The 21,867-nt window shown below is 43.3% G+C and overlaps 2 protein-coding genes across 5 annotated transcripts in view; one reads left to right on the plus strand and one right to left on the minus strand.

Moving 5' to 3' along the window:
* The window catches only part of AIDA (axin interactor, dorsalization associated), a 30,176-nt gene extending 23,085 nt beyond the window's left edge, over positions 1–7,091 (plus strand). For both annotated transcript variants that reach the window (XM_042051825.1, XM_042051826.1), the window contains 4 exons: positions 604–726; positions 2,911–3,033; positions 3,490–3,607; positions 4,454–7,091. In XM_042051825.1, coding sequence (XP_041907759.1) covers positions 604–726; positions 2,911–3,033; positions 3,490–3,607; positions 4,454–4,550 — 461 coding nt within the window. In that variant the 3' untranslated portion in view covers positions 4,551–7,091. The remainder of the gene's footprint in view (positions 1–603; positions 727–2,910; positions 3,034–3,489; positions 3,608–4,453) is intronic.
* A 658-nt stretch (positions 7,092–7,749) lies between these two features.
* Positions 7,750–21,867, minus strand: part of MIA3 (MIA SH3 domain ER export factor 3) — a 28,295-nt gene continuing 14,177 nt past the window's right edge. Inside the window, exons 7-30 of one of the 3 annotated variants that reach the window (XM_042051822.1) lie at positions 21,846–21,867; positions 20,556–20,687; positions 19,311–19,332; positions 17,181–17,269; positions 16,952–17,029; positions 16,742–16,852; positions 15,838–15,909; positions 15,527–15,631; positions 14,629–14,751; positions 14,408–14,525; positions 13,662–13,717; positions 13,491–13,581; positions 13,240–13,378; positions 11,513–11,614; positions 11,352–11,412; positions 11,191–11,226; positions 11,032–11,099; positions 10,676–10,773; positions 10,429–10,560; positions 10,156–10,224; positions 9,964–10,040; positions 9,748–9,819; positions 8,980–9,136; positions 7,750–8,612 (exon numbers count right to left, since the gene is read on the minus strand). In XM_042051822.1, coding sequence (XP_041907756.1) covers positions 8,356–8,612; positions 8,980–9,136; positions 9,748–9,819; positions 9,964–10,040; positions 10,156–10,224; positions 10,429–10,560; positions 10,676–10,773; positions 11,032–11,099; positions 11,191–11,226; positions 11,352–11,412; positions 11,513–11,614; positions 13,240–13,378; positions 13,491–13,581; positions 13,662–13,717; positions 14,408–14,525; positions 14,629–14,751; positions 15,527–15,631; positions 15,838–15,909; positions 16,742–16,852; positions 16,952–17,029; positions 17,181–17,269; positions 19,311–19,332; positions 20,556–20,687; positions 21,846–21,867 — 2,287 coding nt within the window. In that variant the 3' untranslated portion in view covers positions 7,750–8,355. The remainder of the gene's footprint in view (positions 8,613–8,979; positions 9,137–9,747; positions 9,820–9,963; positions 10,041–10,155; positions 10,225–10,428; positions 10,561–10,675; positions 10,774–11,031; positions 11,100–11,190; positions 11,227–11,351; positions 11,413–11,512; positions 11,615–13,239; positions 13,379–13,490; positions 13,582–13,661; positions 13,718–14,407; positions 14,526–14,628; positions 14,752–15,526; positions 15,632–15,837; positions 15,910–16,741; positions 16,853–16,951; positions 17,030–17,180; positions 17,270–19,310; positions 19,333–20,555; positions 20,688–21,845) is intronic. The other 2 variants (XM_042051823.1, XM_042051824.1) reach the window with 2 other exon arrangements.

The raw sequence follows: 21,867 nt of genomic DNA on the forward strand, positions 1-21,867 counted from the left end.
TCACAGCAGATAAACAGTAATGAGTATTTTGGACCAAACCACTACACCCCCCTTAAGCAGAAGCCAGTAGAGCTTACTTAAGAATCAATTTTCTGGTTTACTTTTGTACTGTGGGATTTGCAACGATGCCATTTTCCTCCTTAATCTCCCAGTCTAAATGTTCAACGTGAAGCCAAGTCATGTTCAGTGGGGTGGGACTCCTAATCAAGTGTCTGAACCTCCTGCAACTGCAGATTGAATCCAGCCTCCCAAATTTAACTCTCAAAAATGATACCAAGTGAGTTCCTTAAGTGGGTTATTCCGCATGACAGCAAGAAATAACACTTTAAACAATGCTCCCCTCTATTCTTATGGCACTAGTTTTTTATCAGTTGATTCGACTTGAGGCAGTCTTGGGTTTTTTGGGGGGGGCTTTGAAATTTGTCAAATGATGTTTGGTGTCTGTGCACACAGACATTCCCATGGTGCTGTGTTCTATTGGGATATGAATCTTTGGAGTTTGTACCCCCTAAGAACAGCATCTTCCATGAGAGAAGATGGGACAAGCAAAGCCTCTGCTGTGAGATGACACCAAGGATTAATAATATGCTTTACTCTTTCCAGGTACTTTATTGCCCAGATTGCCATCTGAACCCGGGATGACATTACTCACCATCAACATAGAGAAAATTGGTCTGAAAGATGCTGGGCAGTGCATTGATCCTTACATCACAGTCAGTGTAAAGGGTAATGATTTCTGTTCTGCCTCCTCAGTGCTGCTTTGGAGAGAGTGCATTTTCTGAAAGCTCTATTGATTTTTCAGCCTGCCAGGAAAAACGTTTGTTGGTAGTTCTATTGTGGATTTAGGGCTTCTGCTTTAATCACGGGTGGAAAAACTCTGTATTTGAGAGCTACTGGGAGGTGAATTCTGCAGGATACGCTCCTCTCTGTGCACTCAGGGGTGCCTGTCCCTGCTGAGAGCTGAGTGACTTTGCCCTACTTCTCTGCCATGACTTCTGCAGCTGACTCCTGAGTACAGATCTTCTTGGACTGTGTGTACTCCCCACACATACTGGTCTCCAGGCTTTCTGGAGATGGGGAACCACGGCCCACTGACTCCATTCTTGCCCTCTCATTCAACTAATTTTGTAGTACTACAAATATAATCTTACCAGGGCTTGAGGTCTAGAGGAATGGGTATGAAGCTGGGAAGCAAAGCTTGCAAATGAAATAAAATAAAAGTGTTAGCCTGGCTAGTGAAATGCTTGGCCAAAGCCTGGTGGGCTGAGAGCCTCCATAAATCTGGAAGAACCTCTCTCTCTGTCAGTCCAGGATAGGCAATGTTAGGATTTCTCTGTTTCAGATGGTAACATAGTTGGTGTCTTTTAAGGCTGAGATTTTTTTGGTATTCACACTCTTTCTAGTGGAAGTATCTGTCCCCCATTTTGCATTTCTTAGCAGGAAGCCCCTGTAGTCAAAACTGCTTACCCTTGCCTTGTTCTGCTTTACTTCAGCTTCTCTTTACAATCTTTGTAGGAGTTTGATTTTTTTTTTTTGTTTGTTTATCATGTAAAAATCTGTAGCTGAGCCAATATCCTCTTGTTATTATCAGTTGTGATAATGACCTTGTATGTGTCCTCTTGAGATGTCCTATTGGATATTAAATGTAGGGATGAAACACTTGTCAGATGTGTGATCAGTGCTTCCTCCACCAGACGTCCTCTGGCACAGGGGAAGGATCAGTTATCAAACGTCCCTTGAATACTTATCAGGGCTTTTAAAACAAACATTCCTTGTTCCTTGCCACTGAAGTGTTTGTCTCATTGCACACTGCTAAAACTGCTGCTGTAGCTCTCATTTCCCTTCTGGAGCTAAGGGAGACTCTGTGTTGCTGGGCTTGCTTTCCCAACAAGTCTCTCTGTTAACATGAGGCTCCCTGTTTCCAAACTCATTGGAAATGGTGTGGCTGCCAAGTAATGAGGTAGAAACTAGGATCAAGAAGTGAGTGTGTGGGCAGGGTATGCCTGAGTCTGCTAATGGTGTCTTTTGACACTTCTATTTCTCAAAGTTTTTGGTCAGGAAAAGTATCTCTGAAGACTCATTTTGTCACTGTTAGGAGTCTAAGGACACTTAGTAGCTGATTTCCTTGGTTCTAAACCAAGCTGCTTTTCTGCAGGTTTGGAGAGAGGTTTGTTCCCGATGCAGCATTGGCAATCCCAGCCCATGCCCTGGATGAAGGGAATCACTGGTGCTCCAGGGCCTCAGCCTGTGCTCCAAGCACAACGTGTGCATTCCATATCTGTAATCTTGGCCACATCATTAGCAACTTCCTCTGCCAGAGGGAAAGGGATCGGGAATGAGAGGAAAGACAGTAAGAGGACAAATGTACCCCTGGAAACAGCAGAGGCTTAGTGAGAAACAATATTGGCTGTGCCACACCAGCACAACCAGGGGCTGGTGCTGAGAGCTGGAGTCCATCCCATGGCCCTGCAATGCCTCTGTGGAAAACCCAAGAGGAATAATGCTTGTTGTGTCTAGGGACAAAGCAGGGCATACACAGGATGTGTGAGCTGTGCCCTGCAGACCCTGTGTGGAAGGCAGCCTTTGGTGTGTATCCCACTTGGGCTGGAGCTTTGCTGCAGTCCTGTGTGCACAGGAAAGGGAATCTTTTGGTGACAGCAGAAAGAAATGCCCTCTTTAAAAGAGGGGTAATTCCTTTTTTTTTATCTGAAATATTGCCAGAACTTTAGCTGCTTTCATGTTGTAATCAAAAAGAAAAGGGATATGATTTCCCCTTTTTTAGGTTTTGTGGAAATAGCCAGGTGTGCGTGAACTTTTTCTGGCAGGATTAGGAGAGACTTGTAAATCTCTTAAAGCTGAACCTTAAAGTCTGAGAAGCTTCTGCCATTTCATGCTGTTTCTTTCCTGCAGATTTGAATGGGATAGATCTGACTCCTGTGCAAGATACTCCTGTGGCTTTGAGGAAGGAGGACACATATGTCCATTTTAATGTGGACATCGAGATTCAGAAACACATTGAAAGACTAACAAAAGGTATGTGGTACCAGAGACCTGAAACAGGGCCCAGGAGCTTTGGGAGCACAGACACTGGGCTGCTCCTGAGCTGGTGCTGCAGGGCTCAAGATCCAGACAAGGATAAAAATAGACCGTTGCATCCTGTCCCTTTCAAATTGGTCACTGGGATGGCTTGCAGGCAAGGGAGAAATGAAAAGAGATAAAAACAGAGCAGTGTGCTCTGCTACACAGGTATTGAGCTGCTTTATCACCTGCTTAGTCATTGGTACCTGGGTGTGAGCAATGGAGTGAAGAGTTTAAGCTGTTGAGAGTGTGATGGGCATTGTAAGAACACGATGTAGCTTTTGAGTAAATAACAGAAGTGTTGGAGATAATTCCCTTCAATTTAAGTAGAGCAACTTAATGGCAGATAAGTTTTCAGATAACTCTTACCCATAATTGCTAACTTTTCTATTCAACAATTTTTCCCTCCAGGTGCAGCTATTTTCTTTGAATTCAAACACTACAAGCCTAAGAAAAGGTTTACTAGCACCAAGTGCTTTGCTTTCATGGAGATGGATGAAATTAAACCTGGGGCAATTGTTATAGAACTGTAAGTGACTCACAATTATGGATGACAATGACAGAGGAAATGAACCAGCCTTCAGTTACAATGTGTGGCTTGTTGCATTAAGGAAGGTTTCTTGGACTCATTAGATTGACTTCCTTAAAGAATACTTTAATAAAAAGGGGAAGATAAAATGCTTTTAGGCAAGTAAGATGGTTAGACTCTTCTCAGAAACTAGACCTGTTTCCAAATAAAATGCTGGTGTTAGTAATTTAATTTTGTATGAATTTAATGAAGTCTGTAGGGGAGATTTTAATTTGGAGTTTAGCCTGAGTGTCAGATCTGATATATTTTAAAAAATAATCAACTCATTCTTTTGGTACAGAACTTCTGTAAAGGAAATCTGATTTGAGGCATGAGGTACCGATTTGCAATTAAGTTTATGAACATTTCAAAGTAGTGTTGAGTGGTCATGGTGTGCATCCTCCCCTTGCTGAGTGGCTGAAGGTCTGAGGGAGGGGTTTGGTTTTTTATTCAAGAAGAGGGTGGATCTTGCAATTCTTGGAAGAGTGCTTAGTCTGTGCTAGCTTGGAGTACTTCTGAAGTACTGAGTAGCCGATACTGGGTCTCTCCTACAATCCAGAGTATTATGTTGGGAATCTCCTTACAAAAATATTAAGTTCATTTACTTCATATTGAAATTTTTCTCCTGTAAAAATCATCATCCAGAGAAAATACCATTTCTTCATTATTGTTGCCTCCAGCAAGCCTTGTCAGATGTATTTAAAAGATGAGGGTAATAAGATCTGTACAGGATGAGCTTTCTAGATTGCTTTCATCCTCCTGCACAGCCATTAGCGCTTGGATTAATGCACTTTCTTGTGGTTACAGGTACAAAAAACCCACTGACTTTAAAAGGAAGAAATTGCAACTGTTGACCAAGAAACCACTTTACCTTCACCTCCATCAAACATTGCACAAGGAATGACCCCAGTTGTGAGACCTCTGTGAACTGAACCACAAGTCCTGGTAGCTGTGTAGTAGCCTTAGGCTCCGAGGGGCGGGAAGACGACTCTGTTCATGCCAGTAGGTCACACGGGACCATCACCCACTGCACAGCACTACTTCAGGGGCAGGGACAAGCCCACCATGCAAGTGCAAGATTTTTTTCAGTAACTTCTAGCTACAGGTTTTTCCAAGAGCCCTGATATAGGTTGACTGCTTTTCCTAAGTTTGCTGTTCATCACTTTTTATCTTTAAGCGTTATTCTCCTTTTGCCTCAAGCTCCCCCTGAGGATGGAGAATGCCCCTTTGCCAAACCTGCAGCAATAAAGATGTGGCAGGCCTACTAACTGTTTACACTGCTGTGCTATTGTAGTTCCTCTCATCTGCATTTCAGAGTCCTCTGGAGTGGGCAGGGTGAAAGAAGACTGGGAGAAGGACGAGGTGGGCTGGGAAGGAGGCTTGAGGTACTGCAAGTGCTTTGAAGTGAGGGAGAGGAGAATGCGGGTCAGGTGGGTGGCCACAAGTCCCTGTGGTCAGGTCAGGAGGAGGACAACTGCAGATGAGAACACTGAACTATGATTTTACAGCCCTGCCTGAGTTTTGAATACATGTTACAATCCTTGCAATCACTGTTACTCCCTACTAGAGCTGTTACTTTCTGTATCTTGTCACAGAATGGTTTGCAAAGGTGGGTGGGGGATAGAGAGGCCTTCTCCAGGGCTTTGTCCTGGTGGCAGTGGGCGTTTTGCCATTTCAGTGACAGCAGGACAGGCCCTCAGTGTTGAAGTGTCATTTTTCCAGAGCTTTGTATAAAGTAGGTCTGGCTAGCAGGCTGACCCACCTTTTACATGAAACTGCTGTTCTTATGGAAACTGATTGTATGCAGTTTTCTGCATATTTTGTGCAAGTCTGGAAACTTACTCAAAAAATTACCTTTTTATGTAAGTAGATAGGATTATCATTTATTTTCTATATTTTTGATTTGGTGTGTAATAAGCTGCAGGACATTGGCTTATTATGACACACTTGCATTCACCTTTTGACCTGAAAAAGGGACAGAAGTAGAACCCAGTCAAATCTTTCATATATTTGCGTGGATATTTAATATGATACTTTATGGTTTGATAAACTTCTTGCATATCTAACTAGTGCCTGAATACTCTGCTATGCTAACTGAAGACCCAGCTCCCAAACTAGTGTCAATTATTTTTAACAGCCTGGATGCAGGTGTATCATCCGTTCCTCTTTTCTGTCACCTCACCCCAAGATGTTACATCATGTGTTAAGGGAAGGGATGTTACTTTTCTTCATGCTGTTTGTCTTTCTCCACTCAGCTGTTCAGCATTTTTAGCTTTACCATGTTGATTAGGATAAAAAGCTGGTTTTGAATGTCCTAATCTTCTTGCCTTTCTTTGCTCTGGTATAACTAGGGATGACATTATTTAGGTGTTACAACAGAAGTCAGCAACACTTGCTCTAATTCCACTGCTGGTTGGAGGGGAAAAAGGGCAGGTGAAATGTCCTGGTTATGGGTCTTTACAATACCCCACTGGTTCTAAAGCTGATGGGTGACTATCAAGATATCCCTGTGAGTTATGGAAACACCTCTGAATGCAGCATTCTGGACACCAGACTAAAGGAGGATACCTACACTGATAAAAACCAAATACAAATCATCCTCTGAACTCTGCAGAAGGACAGAGCAAAGCGTTAGTATGGGGTTGTAAATAAATCTGAGCTTGGCCCATTTACCTGGCAGTCGCCCCTGGCTGGCTCAGAACTTGTTCTGACCAAGGAACTGCAGGCACTGAGTGGCCCCGCAGAGTGGAAGGGCTGGTTCTGGAGTTCAGTCCAGCCCTGCCATCCAGGGTAAGCACTGCAGTTGAATGTGTGGGTCTAAGGTGACTCCTGGTGCATCCAGAGGGAGATTCCATCCAACTTTTAAGTTCTTACTGTTAGCTGGGATGGGCAAGAGAGAGGAGACAGTGAGCACCACAAAGGCTTGTATGGGGAAGGAAAGATCCTGAACTTAGAGAACTTGACTTTCAGTCATGGATGTTCATCAATGTGTCATCAGCCACCCTGCAAACTGAAATATTGTCCCTTGAAAGTACAAACCCATCGTTTCTGCTGCTTACCTGGACCCTTCCCCAGCTTGTAGATGTCTGTATTAATGCCAGTTATATGAAATGTCAACTTTGAAGTATTTTTGTTAAATACACAAGTAGAGCTTTGTATTTAACTGATTGTGAATTCATGTCTGTTGAGTGTGAAATACCATTTTTAAAGTTGCTTCTATCCCTTGCCTTTTTTCTGTGAACTGTCCCACTGCCAGCACTGCTGCTGCACACACCAAAGGCTTTGGGATTGTTTTATGCTTCAGTGATGTTCCAGCTTGTCTTTCATCTGAAATCTAAAGCTTTACACTTGTACTGTAAGAATGTAACACCTAGATGGCAATTTTAATGGCTGCTTGTACTCTGGCAGTAAAGCTGTAATGGCCTCCCAGTAGGGTTTTTTATTATTCTGCATTGTTTTCCTTTTTTCCTCCCTCAGGCTGCCTTTTGTACAGCGCACTTGTGAGAAACCTTACTCACCGAGACAGTCAAAGGCCTGGTGTTCCAAATACTTGCACTAACACTTGAACTGCAAGTGTGGGGTGTGTTTTGAAAATTATTCAGTGTTGGTAGCTGCAGTAGAAGTTTACATGGTTTCACAGCCCCACTCTGCTTTACAGAAAGATGCTACTTTCTTTTCTGATGGAAGAAAAAAGGCTCTCCAAGTCCAGCCTTCCTGTTAAAGAAGTTCAATTGCTCTTAACCCTGAGGAAGATGAAAACTCAGCTCTCAAACTTTGCTTGATGCTGCAAAGTGCTCTCAAAAGCAGAAAGCAATTTGGGAAGTTCTGAGTTTCTCTAGTGGAGAGGCACTGCAGAAACACAGGTCAATTCCACAACTTCATCAAGGTTTCCAGATCTGGAAGCTGTATCCTCCTTGGTCCTCATTACATGAAGCAAGTCCATATTGTGTCAGAGTAGATCAGCATGAGGGTAACATGGTCATTACCCTGTAGCAGCATTAATTTGGCCTCGATTCAATTCTTGTACTCAGAACTGTAGTATTCTTTGTCACATTACTGAACCAATGTTCCTTCTGAACAAAAAATGGCACTGAAACAAAGCCTTCGGGGTTTAGCAAAAGGAATTTTGCTTTTTATTATAACTTTCCTTTGAATACAGTGTCATTTGTGCTTCTGATCTCTGACCAGACATCTTTTTTAAAAAACCCCAGAACCTCAGAGTCCTCATGTAAACCCCTGGCCTACAGTAACTGCAGCTCAATGATGTGATGAAGAAGGCAGGTTGGATAGCATTTTACTTAAAAAATTATTTCCACAGGAAATGATTTGATTTACATTTTTAACGAAATTAGTTCATTTGCCAACTGGTTACAAAGGCTACATTGAATTAAAAGTCTCCACACAGGTACTTCCTTCCTATTGCACTTTTAGAGTAGGTTCAAGTCCATCACAGAAAGGTTCTTGCAGCCGAAGTGGATGGATGAGTTTGTGATCATAAATGCACATGAGATGGCTGTAGCAACTGGATAAAAATCAATCCTGCAAAAGCTGAGATATAGTGAAATGGGACCAACGTCTTCAAACCAAGAGCCATTTCCTAGAGTTGTGCCCATGGAAAGCACATGAGAGCCAGGTCCATGGAGGCAGCCGGGCGCTGCAGGCAGGGATCCTGCACTGGGGCTGTGCGTAGTCCTTGGGGCCGGCTGCCCTCAGTCCCTGGGTGCCGGTGGAGGCAAGTCTCTGTTGGGAGAAGGAGCATAGTCTCTGGAAGCCTGCGGGGGGAGCCGAGGGCCTCGAGGATAATCCCTGGGGCCAGGAGGGCCGAGGGGGCGGAAGGGAGGGTGCCCACGTGTGTAGCCTCTGGGATCCGGAGGAGGCGGGAGTGGGCCAGGAGGCAAATCTCTCATTCCTAAACGAGGAGTAGGTAAGAAATCTCTTCCAGCCAGAGGTGGCAAGGGAGGACAACCTAGAAGGAAAGGAAATCATGGAGTTAAATGAAATCTTGCTTTAACTTAAACAGAGAAGCTCCTGATTAGTTCCTCAGTTTGTCATTTTCTGGAGCAGCTCTGGAGTGGATCACTGTCACATGCAGGACTTCAAAGCCCATGAATTATATTCTAGGGACTTTCGGCTGCTGGTTTGCATTTTAGAATAAACAAGGAAAAATACCTCGGCATGAAGGAGGCTTGAAAAAACCCACCCAATCCACGCCTACTGAGCCAGCTCTAAAGCCCATGAAGCTTGAGGAAGCCGCGTGCTAAGGAAAAGCAGATCTGGGTTCTGCAGTCAGACTCCAAGAAGTGCAGTGTCAGCACAGGGCCCTGCAGCCATACCTTGGGGCCCAGGGAGAGGCCGAGGCCCAAAGTGCCCCCGCAGAGGAGGTGGCGGCGGTCCATAGCGAACGGGTGGCTGCAGCGGAGGCCCCAGCACTGGGGAGCTCATCAGAGGTGTCCCAGGGAAAGGAGAGGGGCCTTTGGCACCAGCATTACCCTGGGCAAGATGAGGTTACACTTCAGTGAGTTACTGCAGCAGACAAGCACTGACACTGCTGAACAACCTGACTGCTCACCCAGAGGCAAACACGTACAAGGGGCGGGGGAACGAAAGAAAAATAACCCCCAACATACTCCAAACCACATTAACCAGGCAGAAAACAGGGACAGCTACTGCACCATCATCATCCCTTCTCCCAGAACACTGCTGGCACTACTCAGGAGTGAGTGGGTAGTGAGACAAGTTTGTTTAGATGAAGCTGTACTAAAGAAAAGTTCGATCCCTGTTGAGGTGTCCTTTAGTAAAGGACCTGGAACTTTGAATTACACATGGAATTGTACTTAAATACCACAAGGAAGTCAACTACTTAGGATTATTGTTGTAGTCACTCCAAAGTGTTTGCCCACAGTCCTTAACAAGAAGCATCTCCTTTGCAATCCCACAACAGCCAGAGCACAACTGCTCATCATTAGAGAAGCCCTTTGAGACAGAGGGACAAGCCCTTGGTTAGTTCCACAGAGCACTTGTTATTCAGCAGTTCAGAACACCAAGCCTGTTACTCCTCTCCATCAAAGCAGCATCACCATGTCCAGCCTTGAAATACTCACTGCAGCTGGTTCCATGGAAGAAGGTGAATCTGTAGTTACACTGGGGGCTTCAGACTCTTTGGGAGAGGGTTGCTTTTGGGGTTTTTTTGGACAGCAAATAGGGATAGTGACAGGATATAGACAAGACAGAACATGATATAGTTAAAGAAGCAGCAGGAAGTACAGTGAATCATGTATTAGAAAGGCTTCCTGAAGCTTGGGATGTTCTCAACTCACCACTCCATCCATTGCTGTGGAAGGGGAGGAGGTTCTCGGCTCACTGCTGATCAGGGATGCCACAGCAGGCCCAATATCTAAAAAGAGAGCCACAAATAAGTGTCCTACCATGTGTCGGGTAAGGAAGGTGGGTTTAAAATTGCCTTTTTGAAGGGAGAGAGTAATGAGTAAGTTGCAGACTACACAGCTTACCAGGAACAGACATCCTTCCGGGTAGCTCTGGTGGCCGTCGTGGGGCAGGGGGGCCATCCACCATTGTACCTTAAGAGAAACAAGAACCCCAGAGACCCTAAATAACATGGGCCTGAGCTATTTCTATTTAAAAACCCCCACCACCAACCACTCATTTGTGCATTAATAAAGCAGTTATCAATATCAACACTATTCCTAGAACCAAGATCTGAGCTTAGTGTTCCTGGGCTTGTAGCACAAGAGTTGTCAAAAAAGGGGAACTTCACTACTTACCAAATTCACCCCTTGCACCTTCCCTTCGAGGAGCAGAGAGGGGCCGGGCAGGGACATCAATCATCTGTGTGGGGGATGGATTTCCTCCACTCACAGGTGATGGGCCAGAAGAGCCATCTCTGCTTAAGGGCCCTGTGCCAAAGAATTAAAACCACTTGATTTGCTTTTCTACAATTTATCACAGCCCTATATTTTTATGATGTACTGACTCCAAGACCAAAGATTTGGGAGAACCAGCAGCATTTACCTCGTCGTGGTGGGATTTGGCGGTCAGGTCTGCCTGGAGTTGGCTTTACAATGACTGGTCTTTGAAGCATGATGATTTTTTGGTTTACTTCTATTAATCTGATTTTGAAAAATAAAGGTCTCTTACTATTATTCAAACAATACATGTGAGTTGTATCTATTACAATGTAACAAGGCAAACTACATTGTAAAATGTTACAGCTTTCACTAAGAAATGATATTTTAACCATCAAAACAGTTTAACAGTAGTTAAAATTAGTAACTTAAAAATGCACTGCATATTCTGAGCTTCTTCTCCCCCCCAAGCAACTCCCAGCACGTTCAAAGAGCAATGGAGAGGGTCTTTTCTGTACTTACTTCTGTCTCAGGTTGGCTGCTTCTCTTTTCTCTTCAGCCAGAGCTCTCTCGGCCGAGCGGGCAATGAGCTGGGAGGGAAAATTTTGTCAACTGCATTAATGGCACCGATGTGAAATCAAATACAAACTGTTGGCATCAGAAAATGAAGAACATTCTTACCCAGTTGTCATGTGCCTTTTTCTCATGAACAGCAATCTGAGAAGAAAAGAAAAGAAGTTAGTAAGTTTTTATCCAGCTACCAGTATTTCCAATAACTCACCACAGAGCACTGGAATGATGCAGTAGAAGATGACATGATAACCAGCAAGCAACAAGTTTACCTGGTTTTTGTAAGATCTCTCTGTTTTTTGCAATTCTTCTTCCATATCTTGGATCCTTTGCCTGTACAAAAGGAAAAAGAGTGGAAGGAGAGACAGTTGAATGAATTTTCATCAGTAGGTGAAATAGAAGGAAAATTGTAATCTTCAGAAATTCAAGTTACTTGTAAACTTTCACTTCCTCGATGGCCAGCACGGCTTTTTCATCTGCAGCACACAATTTCTGCTCCTTCTCCTGACGCTCATACTCTTCCTGGGTTAGTTTTCTGCATAGAGAAAAACAAAATGCACCATATAATCTAGCATTCTACATCTATTACAACTCAAAATCTAGGTATTCCCCTGCCAATGACAATATCAAAATCTATAATAATGTGTGAGATCATAGAGAGAAAGATTTTTTAGAAAGAGAGACAGAAATCCTGTCTCTTGAAACCAACAGACAAAAGCTTTGTGTATAAAACCTTAAAATTACGGACACGGAGTTGACTAGAAAGTTCCATCAGCTTCTGAAGATCTGTCAGAATCTATCAACTGCAGACAGTTCATCCCTTCAGATCCTGTAGTTTTCCTAGCAATTCCACAGATGGAAATCAAGATTTATGGAGGTAAAAACAAGAAAGTCTGCTGGACTGACACTAACCACAGGAAACGAAGAAATGAGTGTGTGGTGAGAAGGGGCAAATTGAGGGCCCAAGTGACAAACACGTTCAATAGTTATTAACCATGTGGGAAGCTTTTTCCAAGTATTCTGCATACCAATTTGCTACACAATCGATTTCCACAGTCTTTTTATAACCTCATGGTTCATTTTATTTTTTTTATTTTTGACATTTTTCTGGACTATTTAAGAGGTCCATAGTGTGTTCCTAACTTACCAGAGCTATCCCACAAAACTGGAACCATTAAACCAGTAGCAAGTTAACTGTTGCTAATAGCCAGTTCAACATAATCCATTTCCTTGGCTAAGAGTCAAAACAATTTTCCAGAAAAAAAAAAAAATCAGTAAGTTCTTCATGCTAATCAATAAGTACTAACAGGCAGTGTAATCTGTATGTCTTGGAAGGAACAGAAGTTCTTCACAGAGGTCAAGAGAAGTTTTCCCTGAAGGGTGGGCTACCCTCCCCACCTCTCCATTCTAAGTTTATTACACATGGATCCATGGAAGTTACAAGGTCAGGCAGTTTCACTACAGCCCTAGTTCCAACCTTGTGCTTGTTCCAACCCTGTGCCTCCCCCAACCAACACACTCAAACCTTAGGAATTTCAATTGCTTCTCCATCACAATTTCAGCTTTCCTACAGAATTTAGCTGAGAATGTCTCTGAATCCCATTCTCCAGTTTTCTCCACAAAACTGATATGGTATTACAGACGTTTCAATAAGTAAATAAATAAATGAGGAATGAACACAGGCACACAACAGATCCTCACCACTGACGATTCATTCCTGTCAGCTGCCATCACCAACTCAGCCTTCATTTAGCCCTTTGAGAATGCAAGAAGCTCACAAGGCTGAAATACTAAAGTTTCTACATTATGAGAATTAGGCTCACTGAACTGAAGTCAGAGTAACAGAAACAAATCTTAATGGCCCCTATGTTCTCCTTGACACTTCTGGATGATGTAACAGAGCAACCACAGAATCTGCAGACCAAGCCACCCACCTGCTCTCTCCAGAAATTTAAAAGTAGAAAGCAATACTGTGTGTGCACACTGACAGTCTTTTTAGAATCTCTGGAATAGTGGCAAAAGTAAAGAGAGGGTATCAGCCTCAGCTGTACTGAAACAGTAGCCATCACTTATTCCAACCACAACTTCCAAGTTCTTTGACCTTTCTGAGAGAAGAGCATTTGGACAGTGCCCACGGTACAACAGACAGGAAAGGCTTACTTCTGGAGTGCCATCTCCTTCTGCTGGTACAGTTCACCAAGTATCTCTACTTTCTGCTGAAGAGTTTTGCATTCATTTTCCAGTTGAGTTTTGGCTGACTGCAGCGAAGAGGAGTCGTGTTCCAACGTTTTTATCTTCTCTGTTGGAGAAGAAGTTGCAGTAAGAACCATTATGGTCACTTATATGCTGCTCTGTTTCTTTTTAAGCCACCAATAGCACTTCATCCTAAGCAGTTATTTTGCTAAACCTACCTTCCAGCTCGTGTCTTGCTGTTACCTCATCATTCAGTTTGGACTGCAGAAGATTTCTGTCTTCTTCAACTATGGATAACATCGTTTTGACCTGAAAAAAGGAGCAGAGAGTTTATGATCATAGGCATAGCAGTAACGTGACTGCATTTATTAGATACTTATGCAACATACCCTGGAGACATCCATCATCTGCTTAATCTGAGCCTTCATTTTCTCACTCTCAATATCTAAAAGAGAAAAATATCTTTGTTTTCCCTGTTTTTTAACTGTGAACAAGTCCGTGGACAACTGTTAAAAGTAACACTCCCTACACTTTAATTAGGATAGATCTCCTTCCTTACACAGTCAAAAAAAAAAAAACCAAAAGAAAAATCAAGAAGTGGGAATTTCCAGCCCACATACACTATAAGTAGAAAAAAGGAAAAAAAAAAAAAAAGAAGAAAGAAGGATTTCAAAACCAGATGCAGCAAATACATGTGCAACATCACAAATGACAAACTGCCTGAATAGTTTTGAAAACATTTATTTTGGTCTTTCATATTTAAAAATGTGGTTACCTAAATTAGTTATTTATCTGGAGGCAAGCAGAAAGCTCATTAAAAATTCATATCAAAAATAAACGTAGCAGAACAACAAAGCTGAGACTCTCAGCTTTTGGAATGCTCTTAATTACTAACCTTTATACACAGTCTTTACAACCGTGTCATTACACTCATGGTTTACCTTAAAGGTAATCTAAAAGCAATTATTGACCTTGTTGCCAGTTCCTCCCTTCAGTTAGGTATGTTTTGTGTTTGAGGATTCCAGCAGGCAGCCTCTCAACCCACAGGCAGCTCTATATGCATGGATTCCCCTTGTTCCCTCTGTAACATGCCACGAGCACACCACCACATGATCCTCAGGTGGGATCACTGTACCTGGCAACTCTCCATTGGCCAGATCATCTCCTGGGCTCCACTCACACCCTTTGTCATCCTTCTGGACCTCTGAATCCATGTCCAGCTGCTTCAGCTGCATAATGCAGTTGGTTAAAACCTAGTAAAGAAATCAAAGATTCAATTGCTCTGCATTTTGTGAAGTATACCAGAGTGTTTTATGATACCTAACACTGAAAGCAAGCTGGTTGTAGAGAACCTACTTCAATTTCATTTTCTTTGTAGGCAAGTGTCTCTTCTATGTCCTTCTGAGATTTCTGATACAGTTGAATCTGCTCACGGAGCTCAGAATGCCTCTCACTCCAACCTTCAGCTTCTTTTAGCAGCTGTATGAAGCACCAAAGCGAGATGATTACTTGCTTTATTTTTAGTGCATGGTGTAGGTAATTAAAGTCTATTTTACCACCAGCTTTGGTGATAACTGATCACCATGGGTCACAGATAAAGGGTGAACTTCAGTTACAGGCTCATTGCTGCTCCACTGGCAGAACTGGATGCTGGGAATCTTTCTGCAGTTTATTATGAGGTGACTTTACAAATTTGACATTTTCTCAGCTAACATCCCAACATCAAACTGCTCACACACCTCAAAATATGAGGAATTAATTGCAGTCCAGAGGTAATCAAAACACATTCCTTAAAAGCCACATACTTCATATATGAAGAATGAAAAGAGATATTTATAATTATTTGGAAAAGAACTATCCCAAAATTTCAGGGCTAAAAGTCCTCCCCATTATCTTGGCTTCAGAATTGCTTTCTGGCAATTCTTCACCATTACTTCCTTAAGCCCTGACCCCAAGTGGCAATCTCTCCATCATGCCTTGACTACCCCATCAGCACAGACTTTCTGTGACTTTGCTGACAAAAACTGCATCAGGGGAACTGGCAAAGCCTTCGTACCAGAGATGTGGCTCAGCTGCACAAACAGCCTATGCAAGCAGGCACAAAGCATTTAAACTTTATCATGGTAATAGAAAACGTGGAATTCTGCCATGTTAAGAAAAGAGAGACATGCTGAGGCTACACTCAAAAAACCTAGGAATAAAGGCCAGATATTTTGTTTGAAAGACAAGGTTGCCTGGCCTCAGCATAACTTACCTGCTCCTTGCTCTTTTTCAGTCTAGCATTCTCTTCCTGCACATGATGAAGCTCAGATTTCACCTTTTCTTCACTCAGTTTAGCTTCATTAAGGGCTATCTGCACCTACGCACGAAATAAAAAGGAAGAAGACGACAAAGTCAAACTACAGTGGAGCAAGAGCTACACAAAAACTGGTTAAATGGAAAAGAAAAAGGTACATATGCACAAACAACATGCAACCTGCCAAGCCAGCATCTTCTATTCCATAGATACAAATTTTCCTGGTATAAAAATTTTTGACTGTTGAGGGGGTATAAATAATGCTTTACCTCTGAAAGCTCTGCAGAATGCATAGTGATAGCTTCCTGAAGTTTTTCCAAGGATTTCTGGGTTTCAGAGAGCTATATAAGAAAAAGATGAGCAGTGACTTAGTGTTATCCTGACACATACCTCAGCCTGAGTAATTATTTAACCTGTGTCATCTGGAAGCGTAGAAGCAAAGTCAAAACACCAACAAACTTCCATTTAAAGCATCCATTAGCTGGCAGCAACATAGCACTGCCTTATCAATAAGGTAAGGAATAGAAACATTCAGCACATTCAAATCAACTTTTACCCCCGACTCCGCCTGCCTGTGGCCAGGAAGTTCCCTGTACACCTGTGCAGCCCACAACAAGAGGAACGTGTGCTGCTACCATGAGCAGCAACCTTTGACCAAAACAAGGCCAAAGAGCTTGTTGATACAGAAAAATCAGGGTTTAAAAAGAAGAAGAAAGAGAAAACAAATACCTCTGGACAAGAGAGAGGGGCAGCTTAGAGATCTTCACACTTACTGTAGAACTAAATGCTGCTCTGAGTACAAGAAAATGTCTCTCACCAACCTGAAACTTCCAGCTTATATTGTCAAGAAACTTCCTGTCTCCAGCTAGGAAGTACTGGCCTAGCCCATGACTTGAATACATCTGTTTGTATGTGAAAGCACATAGCCACACAAGTCCATCAAGATCTTACAAAAAAACCCCAAACCCTACAAAATCCCACAAAAAACCCAAACAAAATAAATCAACAGACTAATCCTTTGATCTTGGGATAAACCTAAAATTTCATTTAATCTCGCTTTTTGAGGTGACTCACTTTGTTTGTTCTACCTCTATCTAACCCATCAGGTCACGACCAGCTTTTAGGGCACATCAAGCTAAGGACAATGCAAGACACAAGTGTAATTCTTCTAACCTTGTTCTGTTTCTTCTCATTCTTTTTTCTCTCTGTTTCAAGCATGGTGTGCAGATTTTTCACTTTGTTATCTAGCTGCTGATTTGCTTCTTCCAGTTCTTTGACAGTGTCCTTAAAAAAAAAAAAAAAAGATGCAAAAGACCAACCTAAAACAAACTATTTTTATTTGTATTTCTGCTTTCAGTACAGAGACAGTTAACTTTCTCTTACCTTAAGCCCTACAGTTTCATCTGAGAGAATGTCTTTTTGTTCTTGGGCCACTTTCACGGATTCCTTTGCCTCCTTTATCTAAGCACAGAAACAACCACACAGAACTGAGGAAATTGTCAACATAGTATTCAGTATGAACAGAAAATAAAAATATATTAGATGTTGCATTGATTGTGTCATTAAAGCAATAACAGAAAATGAGGAAGCAAAGAACAACTTATAACAATACCTTTTGATCATATTCTGACAACTTTTCTAAGATTTCAGTTTTTTCTTGCAGAAGGTTTTTAATCTTTTCAGCAAGTTGTTTTTCTGTCACTAGGAAGAAAAAGAAAGCTTACAGTAACTGTACTTTATATGCTGGGGGAAAAAAATCAGTTATCATTACTACCACTTCAAGGAATATTTTCAGCTAATAACTAAAGCATAAATCAAGATACTGGTAATTCCTTGTCTGTCAGCCCTTTCTGCATCTCTAGCTTTCACTTAAAGTTAGGATTGAAAACAAGACAGTAAAGCTGACACAAAGCACAAAGTTCCTGCATCCACTTCACAGAAGCTGCTCCCAGAACCCAGACCAGAGTGAGGTGCTGGCTACACACAGCTGAGATGTGTTCAGGGGAAGAGCCAACAGTGAGGATCTCAGAGCAGTCTCAGAACATTGCTCAGACACTCAGGGAGATGCCACACTTTCCCTAACAACCTTCCCTTTCTGCTCTATTGAAGCTGAATGTTTCGTGGGCAAAAGTAAGAGGATGAAAGCTCTGAAAGATCTGCTGGGAACAGAACAGAGACTGTCAGCTGGGACACAGCACTGGTAGGTCTTAAGGAACTGCTCTGCTTAGACCTCAAAAGGCCTGTGACCAAGCAGCAGCCTTGGCATGCATTTGCTTCTCACCCTCAACAAGCCACCCACCAACCCTTAGGATTCAATGAAAATCTTTTAACATGCTTCAATTATTTTATTGTGAATTATTTAAAAACCACCCAACTGCTGTTCTTTTTCAAGTCCTAAGCCACCTTGGTCTGGATCTGACTGCCCCAAGTGCCATTTACCTCACAGCAAATCCTGCAGCACAACAAGGAGCACTGGTTGTTCCACCTGCATCCCACAGAGTGCAATGGCAACTGCTACTCCTCCTTTCCCTCCCACACGAAGCCTCCTGGGACAGTGCATCCCTGGCCTTTCCCACTCGGGGCAGAGGAGAGACAGCAAGTGGCTGCCAAGGTTCAAGATAGCTCTCAGCAATTCAAGGGAAGCAGCAATCCCTGCACTAGCTTGGCCTCCTAATTTTACTACTGTCATTAAGAGAGGATAATAGATTTTTATCCTAGGGACTCCAAATGTAATCTATGTTTTTAAAGCATTTTTGTCACTGTTAATATTCCCCTATTTTGGATAAAGATTTTAATAACGACATGGCCTGTATCACGCTTGAAGAATATCTATTTATTCTTATCTTTAGTAGTTTCTATACAGCATCAAAGAGAAAAGTATTTGGGTGGTAGAATTAAATCCATGTTCCTCAGTTTTTTAGGGTGGGCTGCTAAGTAATTTCTGCACCACCAATACCAATATTTTTCCTGCACTACAGAAATCACCTTAGAGATCTAAGATGGACTTTTTTCAGCTCATTAATTCTGCATTAACTGTACAGAAGAAAACTGCAGTATAACCACAATGAAACTAGAGAAGAATGAATGGTAAGGAAAATGGTTTGGGAGGGAGGAAGAGGCAAAGAGTGCCTAGGAAGACAATTCTTCCATATTTTCATTTTTTATTCAATTGTGAGTTCCAGCAATCACCCTACTTTGAATTTTTTTTTTCCATTCAGTACACTTTAATTTTATGAACCTGAAGCTGGAGAAAAACTCTTGTAAAAAGTGATGTGTTGGCCACAGGAATACCTGCATATCTAGATCTACATTTAGAGTGTCTCTTTGCACAGCAGTCAGTTTCAAGCTCCCCTCAATCCAAAAAACAAGAGGAATCAGCTCCTGCTTTCTGAGAGAAAGAGCAAGCAAAAGCAGACACCCTGCTGGTCAGAAAACAAAAACAAACTCTGCCCCATGAACCAGTGGTTCATATTTATGTTGAACGATGTGGAGCTTTTCCTTGCCCTTTATTTCACAGGTGCGAGCCGCATTGTTTCTCCTGATCAAAGCATTATCAGAGGCAAAATTTAAACCCTCAGATTCAACTAAGTATCATTTACTGGCCAAGCTTACACTGTAACCTTGGACTGAGCTTCTCCTTGAAAGGGAGTGAAGATGAATACTTGGTCCTCTGAAACAGTATAAATCTTCAAAACTTTTACACCTAAGCATCAACTACACTGAAGAGTAGAGAGCAACTTACCTTGGTATATTCTACTCTTTACCTACAGAAGAGAACAAACAGACAAAAAGACAAACAAAAAGATTAGCCATAAAAAGTGGTAAGTGAAAAATGTTATTAATATTCCCTATGGGGACCACTTACATGCAGGTTAAAGCAGCATATGGAAAACACATCTATCACTGCCAGTGAGTGTTGAGTAACACTACAAACGAGCTTAAGCTGTTTTCTAATAAAAGCTCCCAGGCTAAAGCCCTGTCCAAGAGCCTCAGTAAATGTCTGTTTACTCACTCCCCAAGGGGATACCAGTAACTGCCCACAGCCAATTTGCACAGAAAATGAGGCCATTTTGTATCAAACCACAGCCACAAACTTGCAAACACAAAAAATCCTTGCATCCCAGTTCTGTGCCCTTTAAAGCAGTATGTTCACATGACAGGTGCTCATTTCGAAATTAACACCGAGTAACACAGTAAAAGAAGAATTTCAGAAGCTTTTTTATGCTGCTCTATTAACACCATTTGGCATTTGAAACTGACCCAGCATATTCAATACCAAAACTAGGAAAGGAGAAACAGTATCAATATTGTTATAGATAACAAAGTTTCAATTTATTTTTGTCAGGCAAATATAAAGTATTCCACAAACTTCCAGAACATATCGTGACTAAACTGGATAGCTGTAAAAGCAATCTGCCTATCTGATTCTCATGCCTCAGATCCCAAGGAGAAGCACTGCCATAGTTGAGAGCTGGTGATAAGACTTTTTGTTGCACAGAAAATTATCCATGTAGGAATGAAGACAAATGGAAGAGGCTCTCCAATGAGAATTAATATCATGGTTTTAGGTTTCTAAGTGCAGTACCTGCAAGCAGTTAGACAACATGAAGCGGGGAGGATTAACTGCTTGTTTTGGATATAGCCAGCAACAGGCTCAAGCACATGAAAGGTTTCTCATATCAAAGATATGCTGACCCTTTCCCCAGGCTTCTTTATTTACATGATACTCCTCTATTTTGCTTTCAAAAAATGCCTCTTACTAAGCAATCTTCAATTAACAGCTTACAGAAAATGCTTCTTAGCACTGCAAGTTACTTTAGCTACTCAGCCCAGCATTTAGTTCCCACTAACGCTCTAAACAGAAAAAGTAAAAACACAAAAGACTACATATTGCTTTGACACCACTGACGCTGAAACAGTTTAACCATACAAAGGACCAGACAATTAGTGAAACATCAGCAGGCTTGCAAGCATCAAGTATACTCACTGAAAGGCAGGTTCTCCAGAAAAATAAAGCAAGTGAAACAATTCCCACTAAGGCAGTTATAATAACAGGCTCCCATGGAAGTCCATGGAAATCAGGCCCAGGACGCATTTCCTCAGGCAGCGTGGCGACCAACTGCAAACCGACAGCAGTGACAGCTATGAGTATGTTTCCATTAAACAGAGAGGTGAAACAAGCATTCTGACAGGTGCCTTTATTCCTCTCATAAAGCCAGCGAACCATCTAGAGGTTTCTTGCAGTTTTTCTGCAAACTGAAAACCAAAAACGAAGAAAACCACAGAGCAGCCGGTGCTCTCATTTCGATGCAAAACTCCCGAGTACCAGGAGGACACCTGACAGTGGCAGTCTGCTGGCAAAGAACAGCCACAGCAAAATGAGCTGATGCACACAATTTGCGTTACATAGCACTGGTAGTTATTTGACCTGTCTCCAAATAAAACTACAAGGATGAAAAACTATAGGGAAGAAAACCCAAACAGTTTTACATCTGATGCCTGTACCAATCCAGTGAAAATGGCTCAGATCTTCTCCCAGCTGTTGCCCCGGTCAGAGGGTCATATGCCATGAGTTTCCTCCTCTACATGGAGGCCAGAGAGCACCTGGGGAAGGTGCGAATGCCTGGTACATGATAGTGACATGACATGGCTCTCAGGGAACAAACTGTGCGAGCCACACGGGTGCCGCAGCCTTCTCCCTTCCTTTCCTCCTGTTTACCCTCTCTCCCTACCTTCTCCACAGCCGGCAGAGGGGACGGAAAGGAGGGCGCACACCTGCCCCTGCAGAGCCCGGCCGAGGGGCGAGCTCTCCCCGCCATCCACGGAGGCCGGGCAGCGATCCCTGACGCCAGCGGCCGCCTCCGCTCCCGCGGGATTGCCCCACATTACGGCGCGGGGGCGCGGAACGCCAGCCCCCCTCACGGCAGGGTGCACCGGGGTGACCCCCTCAGGGACCCGCCTGGCTCGGGGGAGGTGTGTCAGCACCCGAGTCCGGCCGCCGGAGCCCCTCCGCCGCCCCTCACGGCCCGCCCGCCCGTTTCCCTGCCCTCACCTGCAGCAGCCTCCGCCGCGGCGAGGGCTCCTCCGCCGGCCAGCCGCTGTCGCCCGCGGGATCCATGGCGGCCCGGCAGCGCCAGGCACACGTCAGCCCTCCCTCCTGCCCTCCTTCCCGGTCTCCCTCCACCAGGGCCCGCCCCCAGGGCCCGCCCGCCGCGCCCCGCCCATCCCGGCCGCCCCGCCCCCGCCGCGTCACACGGCGCGCGCCGCCGCCACTCACCCGCCGCAGCAGCTCCCGCGCC

The sequence above is a fragment of the Corvus kubaryi genome, unplaced genomic scaffold, assembly GCF_017639235.1.
Source record: "Corvus kubaryi isolate FWS band 111438036 unplaced genomic scaffold, C.kubaryi_AGA036_p1.0 76, whole genome shotgun sequence".
Classification (NCBI taxonomy): domain Eukaryota; kingdom Metazoa; phylum Chordata; class Aves; order Passeriformes; family Corvidae; genus Corvus; species Corvus kubaryi.